Raw genomic sequence first — 22739 nt, forward strand, 5'->3', positions numbered from 1 at the left:
ACTGTACTTTCGATTTGATTTGAAACTGTCTCATTGCTATATGTTTATCAATAAAACTTTGAAAAGAAAAGAAAAAAAAAAAAAACAAAAAACAGTTTTACCAGGCTACTGCAAACAACAATGACTCTGAATTTTGTGGATTGCTAATTGTTTAAATCATAACTATTTTGTTTTAAAAATGCAAAAATTAAAGAAATAGTGTATAATTCATCATAAAACAAACTTGAAACATAATACCTATATAATTTTCTGGGTATTGTATATGAAATCTATATTTATTTCAAAATACAGAAAGAAAACATAAATGTTGTTTTATTCAGCAGCTTACTAGTCTCCTGTAATGATTAAAAATAATCTATAAGAATAATTTCCTGGCAGGTCATTACATCAATATGATAGTTACCTGTGGGTTTAAATGAACTTTAGAGAGCTGGTCTTTCTGCTGAATATTGCTGTAATTTCTTGTTAACACTGGTATATCTTGGTTGTCATTTTTCACTTGATAAATTATGTGCTCAAATCTTACTGAAGATTCCAGTGGTTCAATTGCATAGGTGACATTTTCAAACTGCAGCAATCCCCTGACCATTCAGAGAAACAATAATTATTTTAAAAATCCTGCAATTATACCACCAAAACTATAATCTGAAGTATTGTGAGAAATAAGGAACCATAGTGAAGCCTACATTTTCAGTCCACTATCTTCCTGTTTACTTTTTACAAGCATCACCCAACATATTTGCTTTAATTTTGCTTGCATCTTGAAGAATGAAATGCAGTGAAGTATACTCCTCTAATTTCTGGATAGCAATTGCAGTCATACAAGATATATTAAATAACGCCATGTCCTGATAGGAACTGAGATATGTATTGAGAATTCCAAATATAAAGTTCTTGCCTTTACACAGGTTATAAGAAAGTGAAAGTAGATAGGCAGAACGGAAGTCTAGAGAGGTTGATAAGCATAAAAATCACATGCACAGAACACCAGTTTGTTTTTAACTCACACAAAAATCTCTGGAAAGTGGACATTAACATGAAAAGGAAGTTAGAAAGAGTCTTTTTTTCCTGTACTCTGGCCCATTCTTCCTCTGGCAGATCATTGACAAGTTTCTCAGCATTAGTGCTAAAAATAACTTATCTCCATTGTTTAACTGTGAGGTGTTTCCTAAGTTATTCTTGTCTAGTGCATATTAAACTGAAATCATACAGAATGTGCCTATTATATTTAAATAACTAATTAGGATCCATCTCCCATATTTGAGATAGGATAGAGAAACCAACAGTAACATGTACAGGAATATTCTAAAGCCTCCTTTATGAAACTATCCCTTTTTATCCAATATACTGGAAAAATCTCCACCGCGAAACCCCAGGATTCATTTCATCTGAATGGAAATTTCCACCCAGGTATTAACCTTGATGTAAGTAAAAGCATGGCCATCACAAAAGGAGCTTCTGGAATTTTCCTGATCTGTGCCTGCTACCCATTAACATTTATTTTAAAGTGCATCCTGCCTTATCCATGTGTCATTACCTTCCAGGGAGTTATTACCTGAGGCCAGAGCAGACACTGAGTGTCACGACAGAATCTGGAAGTTCGGCAGCATATCCTTGGTAATGGCAATGCATCTGGAAACAGAACATGGAGAAGTAAACATGCACAAATTCTTATGAATAAAAACACACTGTTACACACTTCAGAAGACTCCAGAAGTCAAAGTATTTCATAATAATGCTGTCAATTGTGCACAATTAAATTCTTCTGAAAAAAATATATTGATAACTCTCATGTTTCACTACCTGGAAACTCATGAATATTCTTTTTATACCTGGGACCTACCCCTGTCACATTTCTATGTACAACAATCAACCATATAAGAGATCAGAGTCATATATAACAAAACATTTTCCAACATGAGGATGATAAATAGCTCAATGGCAGAGTCCTTGTCTAGCCATTCATGGTACAAGATTCAATGCCTCACATGGAATAAAACAAACAAACAAAAAAAAACCCTAAAAAGATAAGAGTTTAGTTTGAGTGGTGAAGGAACAGATAATATTATTCCTTTCCTTCCTAAACTACCATAGTTATGTGCTTTTAAATGAAAACGATATATGATATACAATAAACAAGTCAACTAACATTGAGTATCATCGAAGATGTGATGCTGTAGATGTGCAATTAAACAAATTGTTCATCGATAGATTCTGGAGAATCAGATCTCAAGTGAGACAAATGAATAAAGCACTCAAAAGGCAAAGGTAATATGCTACTAAAAGGGAGTTTTGTTGATACGATAAAGCACATTGAATCTAGAAATAAAAATTAATAAAAGTGTCAATCTGAAACAAAATAACCTAAGGGCAATGACATTTCCATCTTAACAGAGAAACATACAATAATAAATTTATAATGAGAAATGTTTAAGCTCTGTGATTCTTACCATAAAATATGAAGACTCAGAGTACAAAGATCCAGTTTCATTATAGACATAAGCCGTAAAATTGGGGGATAAGAATGAGCTAGAAATAAATCCATAAATAAAAGATAAGTTATGTGTTTAATGTGAATATAAACAATAAAATAAGAAAAAGAAATGTTAACTTCTAGAGTTTATATGATAAATGATTTTAGTAGGTATTTTTCTGTGGCACTGTGGTTGCTATTGATACAACTACTGAATCAGGGAGCTTTCTTTACAGTGGAAAAGACTCTGACTCCTGTATTTTTTCTTGCTTATGTCTTCAGATGACAAATATTTGGTACTGTATCTACTCTATGATAGTCACTCTTCTGGAAGCTTGTTTACAGTAAGGAGCAAAAAGAAAAACCCTGGCTTTATGACAATTAGGCAGCACATTGGATGACAGCCAACTAGGCCTGGGACTATCTGGATGTTCAGGAAAATGAACATAGCATGGTATGAAAAAAAGGCGCACTGAATGGATGATTAAAGATGTGACAGAAATGCCACGTGCTTCTCACCTAGAGAAGTTATTATAGACAGTTTACTTTTTGGCAAAAATATACACAAAGAAGAGCTACAGGCAAGGTGTTGGAAGCCCCAGGGGAAGAAGGGACTCCGGAGAAAGGGTGGCCCCCAGAGACGAGCCCCTGTGGAGAGCCTGAGCAAACGAAAAGGCGGCACAACAGTACTGTAAGAGAATCAGACTCAGTGCTGTGTGAAGAACCTACAAGGCAGTCACAGAAGTAAGCAACTCTGTTGGAAGGCTGTCACTGCCAGCAAGACCAGATGCGCGGTCCACTGCAGCAGCATTGGCTTGACACAGGCCCAGCGCAACGCAGAACACATGGGATTTAATATTATGTTGGATCTGGGGGAAAGCAAAAGGCAAAAGATGTCAACAATGATTCTAGGGTGTCTTTTATTTCTATATATTTTTCTTTTTCTACTGAGAAAGTAGAACAGAACCTACTGAGATGACTGTGGGAGATACAAATTTGAGAACAGGATGAAAACTTATTTTTCAAAACATTACCTATGGGTGGCGTTGGTGGTATAGTGGTGAGCATAGCTGCCTTCCAAAATGTTACCTATATGAGTTCTAGTACACACTGAATCATGAAATAAGTAAAATAAGACAAACAAATAAGACAACCACTGGAAGAAGTTAAATAGAGATGCAAATTTAAGAACCATCCACATGGAATGGTGTTTAAAGCCACAAGACCACATGAAGTCACTAGGTGATTGAATACATTTTGTTAAGGATTTAGAACAGTACCATAATGCTTTCTACAAAGAGAAATGAGGATGAATCTGTAAAAAGACAGATATACAAACACAAGAGGTAATAATAATGGTAGGAATCAAACCAAGACATGATGTCCATGATATTCTGAAGGCTCAGTGAAGCAAGTAATTCTAGGGAAAAGACACTGAGTAGCTACACTAAATGCTGCATGCTGCCCATTAGTGAAGAAAAATGCAACAATGAAAACAAGCATGACATTAAAAAAACATGAAGAACATTGATAATCTTGCCCAAAAATATTCTCTAGTGATGTTAGAAGTGAGAGAGACCAACATAAACTTAGTAGGCCTGAATTAAGTAGGGGCTGTCATAAATTCAGTGAGAATAACGTGCCCCAGCCTTGGCCAACTAGGTAGATGTAGTGAGATGTCCATGACAGGCATTGTAGACCTGCTGCGAAAGCTGCGGTATGGGAGACGCTCTTCGACTTTTTAAATGTGAATTGTTAAGAGAATGCAGGTTGGAATACAGAACGCAGGTGGGTTTCTGCTTAGAATGTGGGTGTGCACAGACAGGAACTGAAATGACATGGGGCCCTTATGTGAGGGAAAAAATGCTCTAAGATGTTCTACCACTGGCCTGGAGCAACTGGTCACAGCACTGCAAAAGTTACTGAAATCCCTTACTTGGAAAATGAAATACTTTAACAGGTTCTTAAAAATAAACACATGTCTAATGAACACATAAGAAACACACCAATTCTTGAATTTACTACCAATAACAACTTAATAAGTAACTTCATATGTTCTCACATCAGATATATTTAATAAATAACTTATTGTTCTTGACTTCAACAACTTATACTCAATGGAATAGTCCCAATTATGTTGCCTATTTCTTCTTGGAGTGGCAAAGTCTCACAATACAGTTCAGGCTAGCCTTGAACTCACTCTATAGCTCAGGCTGGCCTCAAACTTTCAGCAATGCTCTTGGCTCCACCTCCTGAGTGCTGGGATTACAGGAGTCCTCCACCACGCCCAAGTTTATGTCAGTTATTTCTTAATAAAAACACAAGAGCTTCATAGATCGAATGAATCATAAAGTAGAAAGTGGAATCATAGGCAAGTGTGCATTCTAATACATTCCTGAGTTGAAATTCTCCATAAAATCTGTAAAAGTTACATCTAAGCATAAATTTCTCCCTTTATGCAAAAAAGAAAGTCATATCTTACTGTTTTCTGAGATGCAGGGTCCATGTTTTTCCATCAGTTGTAATGGCATAAATCATCTGAAAGAAAGTACATAAAGGTGATATAGTAAATCAGCAGTATGTAAACTAATACAGTATTTTTCATCCAACTGAGTAAAAGTGAATCTTTCAAGACACTGAAAATAAGCATAGTCTCTGTAATATTTTATATTAACTAGCAAGAATTTAGAATTAAATCTGGAACACTGATTAATTTAATGCACAAGCATAATTTGTTTAAAAGGAAATTTATTTTGAAAACATATAATTTTAACATTAATAATACATCGATCACTTCCATCTAGAAAAGCATTTATCTTTTTTAGTCAAGACATATGAAAAAATTGCAAGCTTAGACTACATATCACTTATAATGAAGCAATAAATAATTTACAAATGCATGTACATAGATACATATTTATAATTAAATACATTTATCAAAATACAAATCTATAAGGAAAAATACCTTGACAGATTGTTCAGATAAGAAGGCAGGGAGGAATGCCACGACTCCAGAGAGAGTCCTAAAACATCAGAGGTTGAATAACAATAGCAATGGTATCAACCCTTAGAACAGCATCCAGAAACAGGAGGGAGCTCTGTGGAAACAGACGGGGGAATACCTGGACTTGTCCACAAACACAGACACCTATTCTAGCAACTCCATCATATTTTTGGCAAGTCAAACCAATTTCAAATAACATTTTTGGCCAGACAACAGTCTATAAACTTAGTAGCTCATAACTGGGCGCTGCTGTTTTTGACTGGAAACACCAAGGAAGTTCAAAGAACACACAGAATAGCAAAAGCAGGGCTTAATGACACAGAACTGATGAAACCCATGGAAGCTATGGCAGCCAATCAAACATACTTTTCAGCCTGAACACAAAGCAAGGGTGAGGAAAGGTCTGACTTGTCCACAAACACAGACACCTATTCTAGCAACTCCGTCATATTTTTGGCAAGTCAAACCAACTGATACCTCTCTTCTCAAGTTTCCACTCAACTATATTCTGGGATATGAAACATTAGAAAAAAACTTAAAATAACATAACATATCACGTGTGCTCTTAGGCAATGAAAAAATGAATGAAATTATAAATCAATAAAAAAATGACAACTGAAAATCCAAATATAATTTCAGACAAGTGATATCTCAGATAAATATTGTTATGGAGAAATTAAAATATATTTCTAACTGAAAGATATGAACTTGAACATATCTAAAGTGAAAGCTGTATTTAGAGTGATGTTTACAGATAAAGGGCAAGGGGTGAGGAAGATGTGAAGGGACAGCAAGTAGAAGAAAAATATGCTATGTATAGGAACGTAATAATTACAGTAAATTCAAACATTAGATGCCATGCATATAAACTAAGATGGGTAATACCAACAAAAGTGAAAAGTGGATAGGAGAATTAAAGAAGGAAGGCAGGAAGGGAAGGGGAGTTAAAGAAGAAGCAAGTTGTTTGTATACATGTACCGCTTCCCCAGGATTCATGTATTGCAAACATGAACTAAAAAACAAATAAAATAACATGTTTTTTTCCTAAAACTTGACAAAATGAAATGGAACAATTTCCTGAAAGACTCAATTTGCTAAAACTTACATAGGGAAAAATATACTATTTCAATGGTGATATATCTATAAAATTGAATCAATTGTCAATATGAGTCTAAAACAGAAGTTATGAAGTCTAAATGGGTTCAGTAGCAACTGCTACCATTTAAAGAAGTGTGTGTGTGTGTGTGTGTGTGTGTGTGTGTGTTTAATGCAGGGTCAACGGGGTCTCACTAGGTAGATCAAACTCATTGTGATTCTCCAGTTAAAGAAATATTTTATCAATTCTCTATAAACTCTTTCAAGAGATACAGGAAAAAGAGATATTTCCTAACTCATCTTATTTCTCAACAAATATTAGCAAATCATATTCAGGAATGTATAAAATTAGTTATACAACACTACCAAATGGGATTATCTCAAAAATGAAAAGATAGTACAACACTTGAAAATCAACTAATAATTTAATAATCTCATTTGGTTGTATAATAGACATGAAAAAAAGCATTTGACACAATAACAGTAAACTTTTATAATAATAGTAAGCATTTTTTTTTTTTTTTTTTTTGTTTTTTTTTTTTTTTTTTTTTGTGGAACTGGGGATTGAACTCAGATCCTTGCATTTGCCAGTCAAGCGCTTATCCTACTGAGCCATGTCCCCGGCCCCTAGTAAGCATTTATAATAGTAAACTTTCAAAATAATGATAAAGGAGAGCTTATCCAACTTGGTAAAGATCATCTATTTTTAAAAAAGAGTTAATGTCATAATCCTGAAAAATGCAGAAACTTCAAGATAATTATAAATAATAGACAACTTCTCTAATCTTCCTTTTCAATACTGTACTGAAAAGCCTTACTATTACAATTAGAGAAAAGTTAAAAGTACACATATTTGGCAAAAAGAAATCTAAGTATGACTTTTCATATATGAAATTCTGATAGGAAACCTGAAAACTCAGCTAAAGAAACCTCCTGGAATTAATAATTATCATAAGGTTTCAGTGCACAAAATGAATGTACAAAAGTCAATTGTTTTTCTCATCCACTAACAATTAATAAGAACTTGAAATTAAAAAGACCATCTACATTAACATTCCCAAACAGAAAAACATTTAAATCTAACAAAAAAGTACAAGGTTCCTACCACTAAATCTACAAAGCATATCTAAGAACTTTGCAAGTGGAGAGATACTTCATGTACACAGATACCAATATTCAGCAATGTCAAGATGTTCAGTCTTTGCTAATTTGGTTAATAGATTCAGGAAAATCCTGATGAATATCCCAGTTAGCTCTTTCATTACTATCAACAAATTGACTCTAGCATTTATAAGGAGAGGGAAATGAAGAAACAATACTGTATTAAGGGAGAAAAACAAAATAGGAAGACTCACACTACCTGATGTCAAGATTTACAGTGAAGACACTGCAATGAAAAAAATGTGGTATTGGTAGCCTACTCAGCAAACACCACTAGAAAAACTAGATTCCTACATAAAAATAAAAACTAGTAACAGATTTTAATACTTTACTTGAAATGGATCACTGACCAAAATGTAAAATGTAATACTATAAAACTACTTAAAAAATAGGAAAAATTTTAGGTGGTCATGTTTATGGTGAGGACATTTTGGTAAACATTTAAGTTATAATCAACACATAATCCATTAAAAATTGGTTTATTGGACTTCATTAAAATTAAAGATATCTGTTCTGCAAAAAAGACAACTGTCAAAGAATGAGACAGACTACGAAACAAAAATTTGGAAAGTTGTACATATATGTATATATAATATCAATAATAAAAACATGAACAACACAATTTGAACACTGGAAAAAATTAGTCATTGTGTTATTTCTTTTCTTTAATTTCTTAAATCTTGTATGTATGTATGCATGTATGTATGTATGTATTTGGCACAGGAGCTCTCTATGCAACTCAGACTCATAGTGATCCTACTGTCTCAGTCTCAGCTTTTGGCTTACAGGCGTGCTCCACCACACCTGGTTTCTGTGTCTGGCACAGTGTGCCTGAGGTTCCAGGGCCAGCATGACATGTGGTGCCGGGGATCAAAACTGGGTCCTTGCACTTGCCAGGCAAGTGCTTAGACCACAGAGCTTTCTCCCCTGCCCCAACACTATGTTACTTCTGATTTTTTCCTAAGCTCAAAATGAACATAAAGCCAAATATTTTGAATGAGTTGAAACCAGTCAAGACAGTGCAACTAATGACAAAAAAAGGAGTTCTAGAAGTGCTGCAGAAAGTGGCAAGAATAGTGTCTCCACATTGATGGGGCTGTATTTTGAGGATCATTAATGGCATTGTGGCTTTTATTACAATAATTTTTAAATAAACATTCCACATGTATTTTATTTTATTTTTTATTTTTAGGGAAGGGCCTACCAGGTGTTCAGGGTCTTACTACTAAATTGAACTCATAGTGATCTGCCTATTTACAGCCTCCCAAAGACTGAGCTTATAGGCTCACACCATCACACCAATCTCAATTGCTGTCTCAGCGTGCTCCCTGGGTGGGGCCAGCATGGCAGGCCCAGGGATCGAACCCCCGGCCCCTGTACCTGCTTGAAAGTGCTTTAATCTACTGAGCTATTTGGCCAGCCTTCCACGTGTATTTGAATCAACCCTTATTATAGGTAATATCTAGAAGTTCCATCAAAGTTTCATAGGATTATAGATGAGGCTTTTCAGAGGTGACTGGATCTAGCCATGTGAATGTGGATTAAGAGTGTTTTCCTGGGATTGCAGGTGTATGGTACTGGATAGTCCACTACATGGTTTATACAATTCTGGTATGGATAATGTGAAGCCCACCCTCGGTGTGTGTGGTACCACCTTTTATCTCACCCAAAGATACGGGGCCAGGATGGAATAAAAGAGAAAGGGAAACATAATATTTGCTGCATCCTTCCAACTACATCAGAATTTGCTTTCAAAAAAGTGGAATTGTTGCTGTGACACTTGCTGGCCATGAGGGTCAGAAGTCTTGGGAACTGGCTTGTGGGAAAAATGTAGAAATGTTTAAAGATGCCAGGTGAAGAAGCAGTGCTGGAATGGTGCAGACTGAATATGATGGAAGATCCTGCGCAGGGCTCAGAAGACCAGAACATGGATGGACATGCATCTGGTAAATACCAGACTAAGACTGCAGTTTGGAACAAGAACTGCACTGGCTTTTGAACCCTGGACCAATGTATATTCTCCTTCAGTAGAAAAATTTGTATGCAGTTTGCTTATTTCCAGAGACTTCACAGAGGACTGAGATTAAGGGCAGTGGGCCAACTAACCTTGCAGTGAAAATTTCAAGGCATTCTAATATTGGCATACCTACTGTCGGGGACTTTTTGGCAGATCTATGTTAAGAATCAAGATCAAATGGCCTAGTACAATGATTTTAAAGATGATGAGCTTGGATAGAAAAGAAGCTCTGATAAAAGTTATGACCTGCAATGATGGAACAGAAGAGAATTTAAAAAGGAACAGGACAATAAAACAGATGGCCTGAAGGCACTGGGAGAAACAGCAATACTCCTCACTTTGCAGCCTCAAAATTGCAAAAGGGAAAGCCTTTTCTTTGAGAACTGAGTTCCAGGGCAACGTATCAAGAATAGCAGTGGTCTAGAGAATTTCTGCCTTGAAATTGGGTTCACAGTTCTCAGCAATCTAGGCACTCAGCTCCTGAAGTCAAGAGAGAAAGAAGCATGGTTGCTGCTCCAGCTAGGAACAGACTTTGGTGTCATCCATGTGCTGCTTGCTTTAGGTGCATGTAGAATGCAAGAAGTGTTGGGTCAGAAAGTCTTCCTCACAGACTTCAGAATAAAGCCAGGCATTGTGCCCCCTGTGGCAGTGTGGAAAGCTGTGAGTATGAAGCCAAAGATGGAGAGCCCAGTGGTTGGAGCAGCTAAGAATGTGAACTGCCTGAGGAAAGCTGTAAGGGGTGCGCACAGCCAGCCCAAGAGAAAAGCTACGGGAGCTACAATCACTGCAGTGCCTCAGGATGGTGTCACCTGTGCCCTTCAGAGTTCACATCTTACCTCAGATCATCCCTGATGCTGCATGCAACTATGGAACTTAATGGTGGCCTTGCTGGACTTTTGACTTGCTTTAGTCATGTTCCTTTCTACCCCCCCATTTGTGCCTTTTGGATTGAGAATGTTTACGTCATGTCATTGTATCTGGAAGGCTTTCTTTCTTTGTTCAGGGGCTCACAGCTAAGAGCTTGCTTTTAGTCTTTTCTTAATTCTTTTTTATTTTGAAGAGAATCACAAAATCAGCCAATAACAAATGCTGGCAGGGATGTGGCGAAAAGGAACACTTCTCCACTGTTGGGGAGAGCGTAGACTGGTAAAACCACTGTGGAAATCAGTGTGGAGATTCTTCAAAAAAAAAAAAAAATCAGAATTAGAGGCCCTATTTGACCCCTCCTGGGTATTTTTCCAGTACTGATAACATCATACAACAGCAATATATGTGCACCCATGTTTATAGCAGCACTATTTTTCACAGCTAAATCTTGGAAACAACCCAAATGGCCAACTGAGGAATAGATAAAACAACAAGATGCTGTATTTCATAGAGTATTACTCAGCTATAACGAAGGATAAACTTGAGGCTTTTATAGATAAATGAATAAAAGCAGAGACCATAATCATAAGTGAAATAAATCAGACCTGTATGTGTAAAGAGCATATTCTCTCCCTGGTATAAGAAACTGCCATAAAAATCTACCTTAAATCTTAGAGGAGACTTCAGGCTAGGACTTTTCAGAAAAGCTGAAACCATTAGGACTTTGACAACTCTTAGAGCTGGACCTTTGTGTAAAGGGATATTCATGAGTCTTCTGGGGGTTTGGGGTGGGATGTATCTAGGCACCTTTACAAAGCTTCATGAGGTCATAGGTGGGACTTTTTGGAGGTTGCTGGATCTGTAATAAGTGAAAACAGATTAAGGCTGTGACACCAAGATTAAGGTTCTATGATATAGGATTATCCACTAAATGGTTTATCATAGTTCTGGGTGTGGGTAATTAGACACCCCACCCTGGTGCTGTTGGTGGTGCCACTACCACACCAAAAGCTTTCAGCCTGCATGGAAAGCGAAGTTTGCTAACTGCTGCTTGGTGCCTCCTGCCTGCTGTACCATGGACTATTTGTCCTCTGCAATGCCCCTCAGTCATGCACCATGTCTTGGAGTCAGCTAATCATGAACTGAAACCTCTTGTAGTAGATTTCTAACTGGTGGCTAACTTATTACACCCAGCTGCATGAAACTAGCATGGTGCTGGCTGCAGGAGGTCCACCTGAGGGCTGTTGGCAGCAGCATAAATGCAGGAGAAAGCTGCCAAAAGGCTGATAGGGATGCTGTTTGGAGAAGCTGTTGGAGATGTTGGAAGCTACTAGTTCTCTTGGGCTGCTCTGCTGGAGGACCTTGTCATGCTCGCTTTTCTGATGAACTTTGGAGAAGCTTGGGTCCTCATCTTGAGGATCACTTCCTGGCTCCAGAGGAGAAGATGGTGCACTGCTCAGCCTCATGTAGAAGCTTGTTGCATTGGCTTTCCTGATTGGAACTCAGATTTCCTCATCACTGAAGGAGTTCAGGACCTCACTGTTGCTGAGGATGGCTGTGGTACTTTGGGGGGAGCTCTGGTGCTTATCTTGAGTGTTGCTTCCTAGCTCTAGTTCAGATCCCTCAGCCTGCTAGCACAGATCCTTCACCTCTATGCCACAGACTTTCTAGCTTCTACCTTTGGGCCTTTCTAGCACAGATTCATGAAGTAGGATCCAGGCCTTCAGCTGGATTCTTCAGTTAGTGTGTAGATAGATTTCCTGCACTTGTATGTGATTCTGGATGATTCCTTATAAACTAATATTATAAAATGTGTCCTGTATTATATTGTTCCCCTTTCAAAAAACACAAACCATGATACCTCTACACACTTGAGCTACAATAACCCTGCTCTCCTTTAATTTGTCAGTATCAAGGATTGTGTCTCAGTGACAAGAAAAGTTACTAAGCCACTCCTGGTATATGATAATAATGAAAATCTCTGAAAACAGTGAAAACTAAATGACAGCTTTCCCTCTCCCTTTTTTTCTTTCCTCCTCCCTCCCTCCTAACCATCCCCCTTTCACTCTCTCCCTCTCTTTCTTTCATTCAGTGCTACTGGAAATTGAACCTGAGGCCTTCTCTCTGAGCTACCCCCACAGTGTCTTTTTTAGATTTTGAGTTGGGACTTCCTAAGTCACTAAGTTGCCAAGTTTGACTGAACTGGCAACCCTCCAGAGTTCGGCAATTACAGGCATACAGCACAACATCTGGTGTAAATAACACTTCTCTAAATAATACACACATTAAAGATAACAAAAGAAAAATGTAAAACTGCATTTAACTTAATAAAAATTAATTCAAAAGTAGTGCCAAGAGAAAAATCAAAAAAGAGTGTATGAGAAAAGAGCAAAAATCTGAAACCAATAATACTCTGTCTTCAAGAATTTTGATAGAGCAGAACATAATAAGCATGGAGTGAAAAGGAATTAAAAAATAAAGAAGTGGAATCAATAAATTTCAAACAGAATAGAATAACTAAAATCAGAAAAATTAAATGTTATTTGACAACGTACATACAAGGCAAACTCTGTCAAATCTAACACTAAAAACAGAAAATACATTAATCAAAAATATCAGAAATGAAACAAATTATACTAATATATATACCATAGACACTATAAAATGAACACATAATATGAGTAAAAATTCTACACAAGTAACTAGCAATGAAATGAAATAAGTAAAATGGACCTCTTCTTCAAAAAACACAAGCTACCAGAACTCACTCAATAGAGAAGATAATTAAAAGTGTCTATAACTGTTACAGGAATTGAATTTGTAATTAAAAACAAACACCTCAAGATTCTCAGGCCAAATAGTTTCACTGAGATGTTGGACCAAACATTTAAGGAATTAACATAATTCTATACCAAAAAAGGAGGCTGTACTTTCCAATTTACTATATTAAGATAGTATTATCCATTACCTGCTTGTTTTTTTGTTTTTTTGGTTTTTTTTTTTTTCAGAACCTGGGATTGAACTCAGGTCCTTGCCCTTGCCAGGCAAGTACTCATTCTACTGAGCCATCTCCCCGGCCCCCTATTATCCATTACCAAAACCAAAGACTGTAACTACAACAACAAAAGACTAGTGTCCTCAAGAATATACACAAAAATACTAGTAAATTGAATTCAAATTACATACGAATAATCTAACCATGTGAAGCTTATTCCTGGGATGTGCGACTTGTTCAATATAGGCAAATCAATAAATAAATCAAGATAATACTAACAGATACATAAAGAAACATCACATGATCTTATCCAATGGTATAGAAAAATATTGCACAAAATTAAACACTTTTCATGACAATAATTTGCAGAAAAATATGAATACAAGAAAACTTCCTTAACTTTAAAAGCCCTAGCTTTTATGATATGCACAGTTATATTCAGTAAAGGCTGGATGCTTACCCTGTGAGATAAGGCATCAATCAAGACTCCCAGTCTCACCATTGTCCAGTCAGTGCAACAAGACAAGAAAAGGAAATAGAAAGCCTTTTTTTTTTTTCCAGTCTCTCGAGTGGAATATAAGAAACAAAAACTATCCTGTTTACTGATAACATGGACTAAGTGTAAAATTCAAAGAATTCTGCCTAGATATATTTTTACAAAAGGACTTTTACAGCAAAAATCATGTAAATAAGTACAGTAATAGATGAATAAGTGAAAAATACAGGATACAGATACAAAAGTAAACTACATTTCTGTATTATATTGACATCTGGAAATAAATTTAAAATAATTGCCTTAATGCCTGATTTCCAATAAAAGTGCATAGGTATAAATGCAATAAAACATGCACTGTACTTGTATCCAAATGCTGCACAACACTGATAAAAGAAATCCAAGGTGACCTAAAGAAAAGCAAGTGCAGACCAAAATGGAAGACTAGCATGCCCACCACTCATCCGACCTACAAAAATGGGACCACAGAATCAATAAACACCTAGCTTGAGCAGGGTGACTAAAGCAGAGTGCTGCAGCAGTGGGAAACTCAGGTGTGACAAAATTGAGGGTGTTTGCAGAAAGGAGAAGCGAACACCTATTCTGTCTCCCCGACCCTACACCTAGCTAGGAACAGCTTGGAACCAACAGGGGCTTCTTCCTAGGAGAAAAAGGGAAGTATGGACAAGCCCAGCAGGGCTCATCACCACCTCAATCACCTGCTGCCCCTGCTCCTGGGAAGTTCTCCAGTCCTCAAAGGCCCTGCACCTGGCTTCGGAAGCTACCTGGAATGCATACAGCCTCACTCTTTCAGAGCTGCTGAGCTTCACACCTTGAAAACAGAGCTACTATTGAAGTGACTGTGTTCCCAGCAGCCACCACGTGCTTTCATCCCTGAATCTCACTGAAGCACACACAGGTTAGTGCTGCTTTGGCTTCCTAGCTTCTGGGACTGTTCCACACAGGAGGCCCTCTATCACCTACCTCTGTCTACTTCCCTGTAGCTCAGCTATGCAGAGGCTACATCCAAGAAGGCAGCCATGTACTCAGTGCCTGGGCTGACATGGTGCTCTGCCCACCTGAGATGGGAATGTGGACCTGATGGGGCAGCCACAAGCCAGGCACTTGAGCCCCCATGGTGCCCTACCACTGAAAGCCAGCTTTCCCTGCACAAAATTCCCACCAGCGTAGGCACTAACATGATACAGAAGTTCCCATGCAGCAAAGCAGCTGCCTCCACAGTTCCTAACCCATCCCAGGCCACACAACCCCCTCAGCAGAGTTCTCATGACCCAACATCTGAGCCCATTAATCACACTGCCACCTCCTTCAGAGGAAGACAACTGGCCCAGCAGAGCAATGGATTGCCCAAGATGCCTAAGTTGGCCTGGCATCCTGCACTCAAGGAAGCTGAGCCTCACCTGATTGCCCTTCCAATAGTCTGACTTCAGCTATCTGGAGCCCAGACCACTCTTCAGAGTCTGAGACTGACTGAGACAGCCCATGACCCTGGAAAGTGAACCTCACACCACAGCCATGCCCCACTTTTCAAGGTTCTGGCTGCCACTGAGCCTCACAGAACCTGGCTCCTCCATCCTCTACCACTTCAGGGTTCTGAACCAACATCATGGGGTACCCCTTTCCAGGTGCCTGAGTTGCCACAGTGCTCTACTGATTCCAGAAACTTTCTTTTAGGGAATACCCCTAAAAGAAAGATGGCAGGACTCAAGTAAACTTTGGGCAAGAATATGACACAGTAACAGAACTCTTGCATGGCATGGGCAAAGTCCTGTGTTCAGCAGTGTGAAATGTATGTGTGTATGCATGCATGCAGGAATGAATGAATAAATGAATGAATGAATGAATGAATGAATGAGATATTTAAACTCCTTAAAATAAAATCAAAAATGAAATCAGAACCACTGTAACTGTTTTCACAGAAATATAGATCATTATAGATCATCATGAACAAGCATAAAATAAACTTGATAACCTAGGAGGAATGGACAAATTCCTCAATATATACATCTTAGCAAGATAGAACCCTGAGGGAAAGAGCCCGAATGGAATGACAACATGTAACCAGAATGGGTGAGCAATGAAATGCCTCCTATCATAAAGAAACCACGACCAGCTGCTTCCTCACTAGTATAAGCACAATTTTTAAATTATACTAAAAACCTGAAGGGCTGAGAGTTGGTCCACATTCTAGAGGCCAGTATTACTCTACTATCTAAGTCAGACAAGGGCACACATAGAAAATTAAACTGCAAGCCAAACCCTGATGGACATAGATGTTAAAATCCTCAGCAAAATATCAGGAAACCACACCCAAGAGCATATTAAAAAGATGATTTGACATTATCAAGTGGGATTCATCTATGGATGTAAGAATGATTCAATATAATCGACCAATAAATGTGATAAGTCATGCCAACAAAATGAAGGATGTAAAATATGTCTTCCCAATACACATACAAATAACATTTGACAAAACTCAACATTTCTTCATGACAAAAACAAAAAACAAATCAGGTATGGAAGAAACATATCTCAACATAATAAAGATGTGGTGGCTCCTGCCTATAACATCAGTGCTCTGGGAACTGAAAAGGGTTGCTAATCTGAGCCCAGCCTGAGTGACTTAACAACTTCATAATACTCAAAATTAAAAATAAAAAGACTAGGTGTGTGGCTGTGTGAGTGCCCTGGGTTAATTCCCAGTACTTGAAAAATAAATACCATACATAACACCTAACGTACTGATTGGAAAAAAGCTGAAAATTGCAAGATCTAGAAAGAGAAAACATACCAACATACCTCATGGGGGGTTTTGTTGTTGGTTTATTCAGCATCATATTGGAAATTCTCTCCCAATCAGGCAAGAAAAAAATAAAGACCATACATATTCCTTTTTTTTTTAAAAAAAAAAACACTTTAAAATTTTTTTTTAATGTTTATTTATTTATTTGGTACAGGGTCTCACTACGCATCTTAAGACTCATAGTGATCCTCCTGTCTCAGCCTCCCCAGTTCTGGAGTTACAGGATGTATTTCCACACCTGTGTTTGGTGGCTGGCACGACATGCCTGGGGTTTCAGGTCTGGCACAGCATGTGCTACTGAGGATCAAACCTCGGTTGTTGTGCTTGCCAGGCAAGCACTTAGACTGCTGAGCTGTCTTCCTGGCTCCAACCACACATGTTCCAAAAGACAAAGACAAATTGTCACTGCAGATGATACAATCTTATAGAGACCACAATAAGTAGTCTGCCAAAAATGGTTAAGATAACTGAATTTGAGAGAACTGCAGGATATAAAATCTACATACAAATATCAGTAGAGTCACTATACACTAGTACTGAGTTATGTGAAAAGCAATTTCACTTACAAGAACTACTAAAAATTAAAATATCTAAGAATAAATTTAGCCAAATAAATTTAATAAATTTAATTAAAGAGATGCGCAAAGAGAAAACTTTGATGCCATAATTGGATATGTGAAATATTTTTATCCCAACTATACCTCAATAAATCTTTAAAAGCATAAACAGTAGGGTTGGTGAGATAGCTCAGTGGTCTAAAGTGCCTGCTTAGGCAAATTTAGGCAAACAAAGCACAGGGACCACAGTTCAATCCCTGGCACCACACACACACACACAAAAAAAAATACAAACTACATTTTACCTTAGTAAGAATGACTTCAAGGGGCTGGAGAGATGGCTCAGTGGTCTAAAGCACCTACTTAGAACAAGCTTAGCAAAAGCATCAGGGACCGCGGTTCAATCCCCCAGCACCACATGCCAGCCAGCCCGCCCCCTGGTGGGCTGAGCTGGCCTCTCTCTCTCTCTCTCTCTCTCTCTCTCTCTCTCTCTCTCTCTCTCAAATAAATAAATAAAATTAAAAAAAAATAGAATGACTTCAAGACCTTCACATAAAAATACCAAAAATATAAAAAGTACAAAACCCCTTACCTCCTCTCTTGGTAAACCCTATCATGTCCCACGTAACTGCTGTGTGCTTCTTACTCACCAAGCATCAAGCAGATAAGCATTTTCCAAACTTCTTTCTTAATGTAACATTTATGTATTTTAATTTTTATCATCATAGCCAGGCAAATATAAAATTTTAAATTTCCCTTTTGCTTTCCCTAGCCATTACTTCCGCTGATTCTGTTGCTCATTTTGTTTCCCTAATTTGTACTCAAGCTATCATTTATTTAGTAATTATCAAATCCTTGCAATGTGGATGGTGGATCATCATCCTCATGTGCATTCCATATTGACTATTTTTCTACACAGGATGACTGCTGAAAACTGTTCACTATTTCTTCACAGTTATGAAAAAGCAAGTATTCAAAGAGATGGAGAGAGAAAAGATAGTGGCAAGGCAGTGACAAAGACGTGGGATCAGGAAGGTCAAAGCCTAGTGAGAAATGTAACTATTGTATCCGACAAGGTCAGTCAAATTCCCCTCAGAATTTATCCTGAAACCCTGTACAGCAGTTTGTAGATCCTTTGTCAGTGTCAGCCATGTGGATGAGTCACGGCCATTGCTTGACCGATTTGCTGTCTGTGAAAACCTGAGAGAATGTTTTCTCTCCATGTGACTCTCCTTAGGCACACTCTACATCATCATTCATTTTCCTCTGTGGCCCCATAATCTCCTTGATCAGAAAATTTGGGACATAACTGAGTTACACGATGTTACAGTACAGGTTCTCCTATGTTCTAGTCCTTATTGAACTTGAAAGGCTAGGACCAAAATGTTGGCTGTCCTTGCAGCCCTTCTATTTCTTTAATCTTTGGTCTACAAACTTAAGTTGTTAACCCTCCAGAAGAAAAGCTTATTATTATTACCCTACAATGTAGGCAGATGAGCTTAGCCTCACTATCTGTCTGAATATCAAACATCTTAGACATAACAGGGAACAGGTATTTTCCATCAAGCATGTTAAACTTTAAGTCCCTACAGAATATGCATTTCTTGTTATATAGGTCTTGCTTTTTCTTGGTCTTAACCATCCAGCAGAAAAGTATAAAAACTAAGTATAAAAAGTAAAGCCATAGTAATATGCTGAGCTGTAAAAGGCTCAAGTCAGCAACTTCTGACATTGCCAGTCTTATGGGGAAAACCCACTGCTATTATGGACTACTGAACTATATTGGAATATTTTGCTGAATTCACACACCTACAATATTTAAATAACAAGGAATACCCATCTCTGACAAAGCTACACACAAAAAAAGGGAATATAAATGAAGGACCATTTTGTATCTATATATTCAAAATAGTTAGGGTAGATACACAGCTACTTTCTCTTAATTCAATGAATAGAAAGATTTGCACTAATAATGTTTGTGGACAGGATATCATGTCTGCATCTTGTGCTACGAATAACCACTAAGAAGACAACAATATGCAATGTATTAATTATTGAAACTGTCCTACTAATCAGTTTTGAAACTCTCATTGCTATTTGTTTCTCAATAAAATTATTTTAAAAATAAACAAACAAAAAGCCTAGTAAGAGGCAACAAAGTCCAGTCAGATAACGTGCTTTGTAAATCTACAGATTAGTAAAACCTGAGTTAACACAGGGGTAAATAAAACGAACCTTCACATTTTAGGAATAAAACTCCTCTTGCTCACATACCTTTCTTTCTGAGACTTCACTCTCGTTTGACCTCATCTTCTGTGGCACTGTGACGCGCAGGAATCTTCCTTCAAAATCTGCAGTAACAACACGTGTTCTGGGTTTGTTTCTTTGACCGTTTTGTTTTATCAACAACAGCTTCAGCCTAGTACGTGTCCTTAATGCAAGTACATAGTACGGTTCAATACTTTTACTGAACTGATTTATGTGCCCACGCTCCAGGGTGCGAACTTCCCATATAAAATGACTCCATAGCGCCCCCCAAGCCCGTTCAGAATCACGCGGGAGCTGTGAATTCAGGACTCGGGAGAGCACACCGCGGGCAGCAGACTCGCACCCTGCTCCCCTCCAGGCGCATCTGCGAGGCTGCGGGGGCTGCAGACCCCTACCTCCAGCCTCTGTGGCAAGGCCTGAGGATATTAGAAGGGGTGGAGGGGCTCAGCCTGAGGAAGTTGTCCATAAGAAGAGTGCAGCCCAGCTCTGAGGCTGGGAGAGGCTGGAAGGAGGCGGGGACTCACCCAGGAAGGCGAGGAGGGCATGCTGCCCGGAGAGCGAGGCGAGGAGAGCCAGGAGCAGCAGCATGCCGCGGAAGCCAGCGGAGGCGGTTGGCGCGGCTCCCTCGCGCAGGGCTCGGTTCTCTGGAACGCTGGAGGCGCGGCCGGCCGCGGTGCTCTGCGCAGGGCCAGGGCTGCCATACGGGAGGAACGCAAGCAGGAAGAGGAACGCACTGCTGTGGCCATAACTTCCCAACAAACGTCCCGCTGCACTGCACATGTCCAAAACCCCCTGCCCCACGGTGCCTCTCGTAGGAGGGTGTAATCAGCTGAAATGCCTGCACCTGGCTCGTCTTGGTGGCCTCAGGGTGGCCTTAGTTTAGCCGCTCCCCACACCTCTTATCCCAGGACCCCAACACTGTTGGGATGTCCTGCAACCACAGTTTCAAAAGAAGCCCTTCTCAGCGCTAAACTTGACCCCGATAGGTACTTGTTCCACCTAGACAGCTGACAAGTAGGAAATTATGAAAATAAGGTAAGATACTGATCTCCATTGTCCAGTGTAAATTACTGGCAAGACAGATGAGGAAACTGTGGGAGATGCAACCCAATGTGTATTTTGTAAAGTTGTATTTTGATATAATTCATACAACACACAATTCGCACATTTAGAGGGAACAGCACATTCACTGATATGTGCCACCATGAGTACAGCTAATTTGACACATTCCTTATGTCAAAAAGTGTCCCTGTATGCTACAGCCATCAGTTCTCCAGTTCTTCAACAATCACTCTCAGGTCTAAAGAACTAGTAAACTGATTCTTATCTTTAGAGATGTCCCTGCTCTGGTTATTGCACATAAATGAATAAAATACTACATGGGGTGTTTTTGTTTGTTTGTCTGCAGTACTGGGGATTGAACTCAGGACCCTGCGCTTGTCAGGCAAACTCTTATTCTGAGTTATCTCCCCGGCCCTTACATGGCCTTTTTGATTGACCTATTCACTTATCCAAATGGCTTCAGAGTTCATTCCTGTTAACAGTTTCGATGTTTTACTCCTTTTTGCAGGTGCATAATATTTCACTGTATGGATGCCCACATTTGTTTATCCCTTAGTCAGATGACAGATGTTGGTTGGTACATGGAACAATGAATCTGTGCAGTGAGGTTCTTCCTCCTCTGTCCCATGACTTTTTTTTTTTTTTTTTTTTTTTTTATGGAGACACTGAGGTCATAGTCTCAAGGTTTGGCTGAGGGCTCCATAATCCATGTGTAATGATATGTGCAGGGATTGGTGATTCCCCACAGCAGCACCTCAGCACCACATAGGTGTCTGCTGCTTCACAGTTCCTGCCTGGGAAAACACGGTATGCATTCTGTGGGGAATGTTGAGATCAACACAGTTCTCTTTTCTTCAAGCCAGATACACCCATCCAGTCTCTACTCTGATCAATGCTCCTCCTGTCACTTTTTTAAAAATGCCTTTGCTCTTTCCCTGTTACCCAGCCCTGCCCATGTCAGGCCTCTCCAGTCTCTAGTCATCTCTTAGCAACCTCTCTACTCTCCAGTCCTAACTGAACACATTTCTCCTACTTTGTACCAGCAATGGTTGTAAAATACAAACCACATCATGCCAAATTTTTCTCACCACTTCATGTAGTAAGTCTGAGGTCATTAAACACAAAGAAATATCTTAGTTCTCAATTTAAGGACACCTGGGAGGAATCACCTGGAGACAGAACAGACACTTAGCACCAGGCACTCAGCCTGAGCAACTGCCTTAAGCTAGAAAGGATGCCCATGACAGCCTGGGGCTTTTGGGCTGTCTTTACTAAGATCCTTCTCAACACTCAAAGACTGCAAAGGATATAGAGGGAGGCCCTTGGCCTGTTTGAGAGGTGTGGGCTTGAGGGCCTTCCTCCATGAACTCAACAGTGGACCCAGGAATGCTGTCACCTTGAGATGCCACAAGTCGCAGGTGGAAATGCAAGCAAAGCTATTTCATTCCTGCCAAAGGATAACAGGGGGTGGAAGAATTCATAGACACAAGCATGTACATTTTCATCAGATTTGGTTTATGAAACTGAAATCTGTATGCCATAACAAAACTAGAGAAAAATGAGGGTGGTGGTGGTGGTTGTAGTTGTTGCTGTTGTTTCTGTTGTTGCTGAGGTGGTGGTGGTTGTGGTTGGGTCAGGCCAAATAAAGATGAATTTCTTGAAAATATCCTTTCTCTTTGTTATGGCTTTTTTATGCTGTCGTTTGTATACTGTTGTAAAATAAAAATATTGAAAATCTTAATTTTCATTGTTAATAACACTTTCTATTGTAATACACTTAGTAATTAATACAATAAGACATTTGTTATACTATACAAATCTATACTTCTTATCCAAAAAATTCATAATCCTGAATATCTTCTTATGAATGATTGTGTAAGCCACATTAAAAGGAAATATTATACATTGTTGTGTATACATAAA

General features: G+C 38.6%; 1 protein-coding gene across 1 annotated transcript in view; it reads right to left on the reverse strand.

The window, feature by feature from the left end:
• Adam18 (ADAM metallopeptidase domain 18) overlaps nt 1-20357 on the reverse strand; it is a 120430-nt gene extending 100073 nt beyond the window's left edge. Inside the window, exons 1-6 of the mRNA XM_023717287.1 lie at nt 20279-20357; nt 19761-19837; nt 4956-5011; nt 2451-2529; nt 1556-1632; nt 404-581 (exon numbers count right to left, since the gene is read on the reverse strand). Of these exons, the coding sequence (XP_023573055.1) occupies nt 404-581; nt 1556-1632; nt 2451-2529; nt 4956-5011; nt 19761-19837; nt 20279-20342 (531 nt within the window). The 5' untranslated portion in view covers nt 20343-20357. The remainder of the gene's footprint in view (nt 1-403; nt 582-1555; nt 1633-2450; nt 2530-4955; nt 5012-19760; nt 19838-20278) is intronic.
• Nucleotides 20358-22739: the final 2382 nt, after the last annotated feature.

The sequence above is a fragment of the Octodon degus genome, unplaced genomic scaffold (assembly GCF_000260255.1).
Source record: "Octodon degus isolate 3935 unplaced genomic scaffold, OctDeg1.0 scaffold00051, whole genome shotgun sequence".
Taxonomy (NCBI): domain Eukaryota; kingdom Metazoa; phylum Chordata; class Mammalia; order Rodentia; family Octodontidae; genus Octodon; species Octodon degus.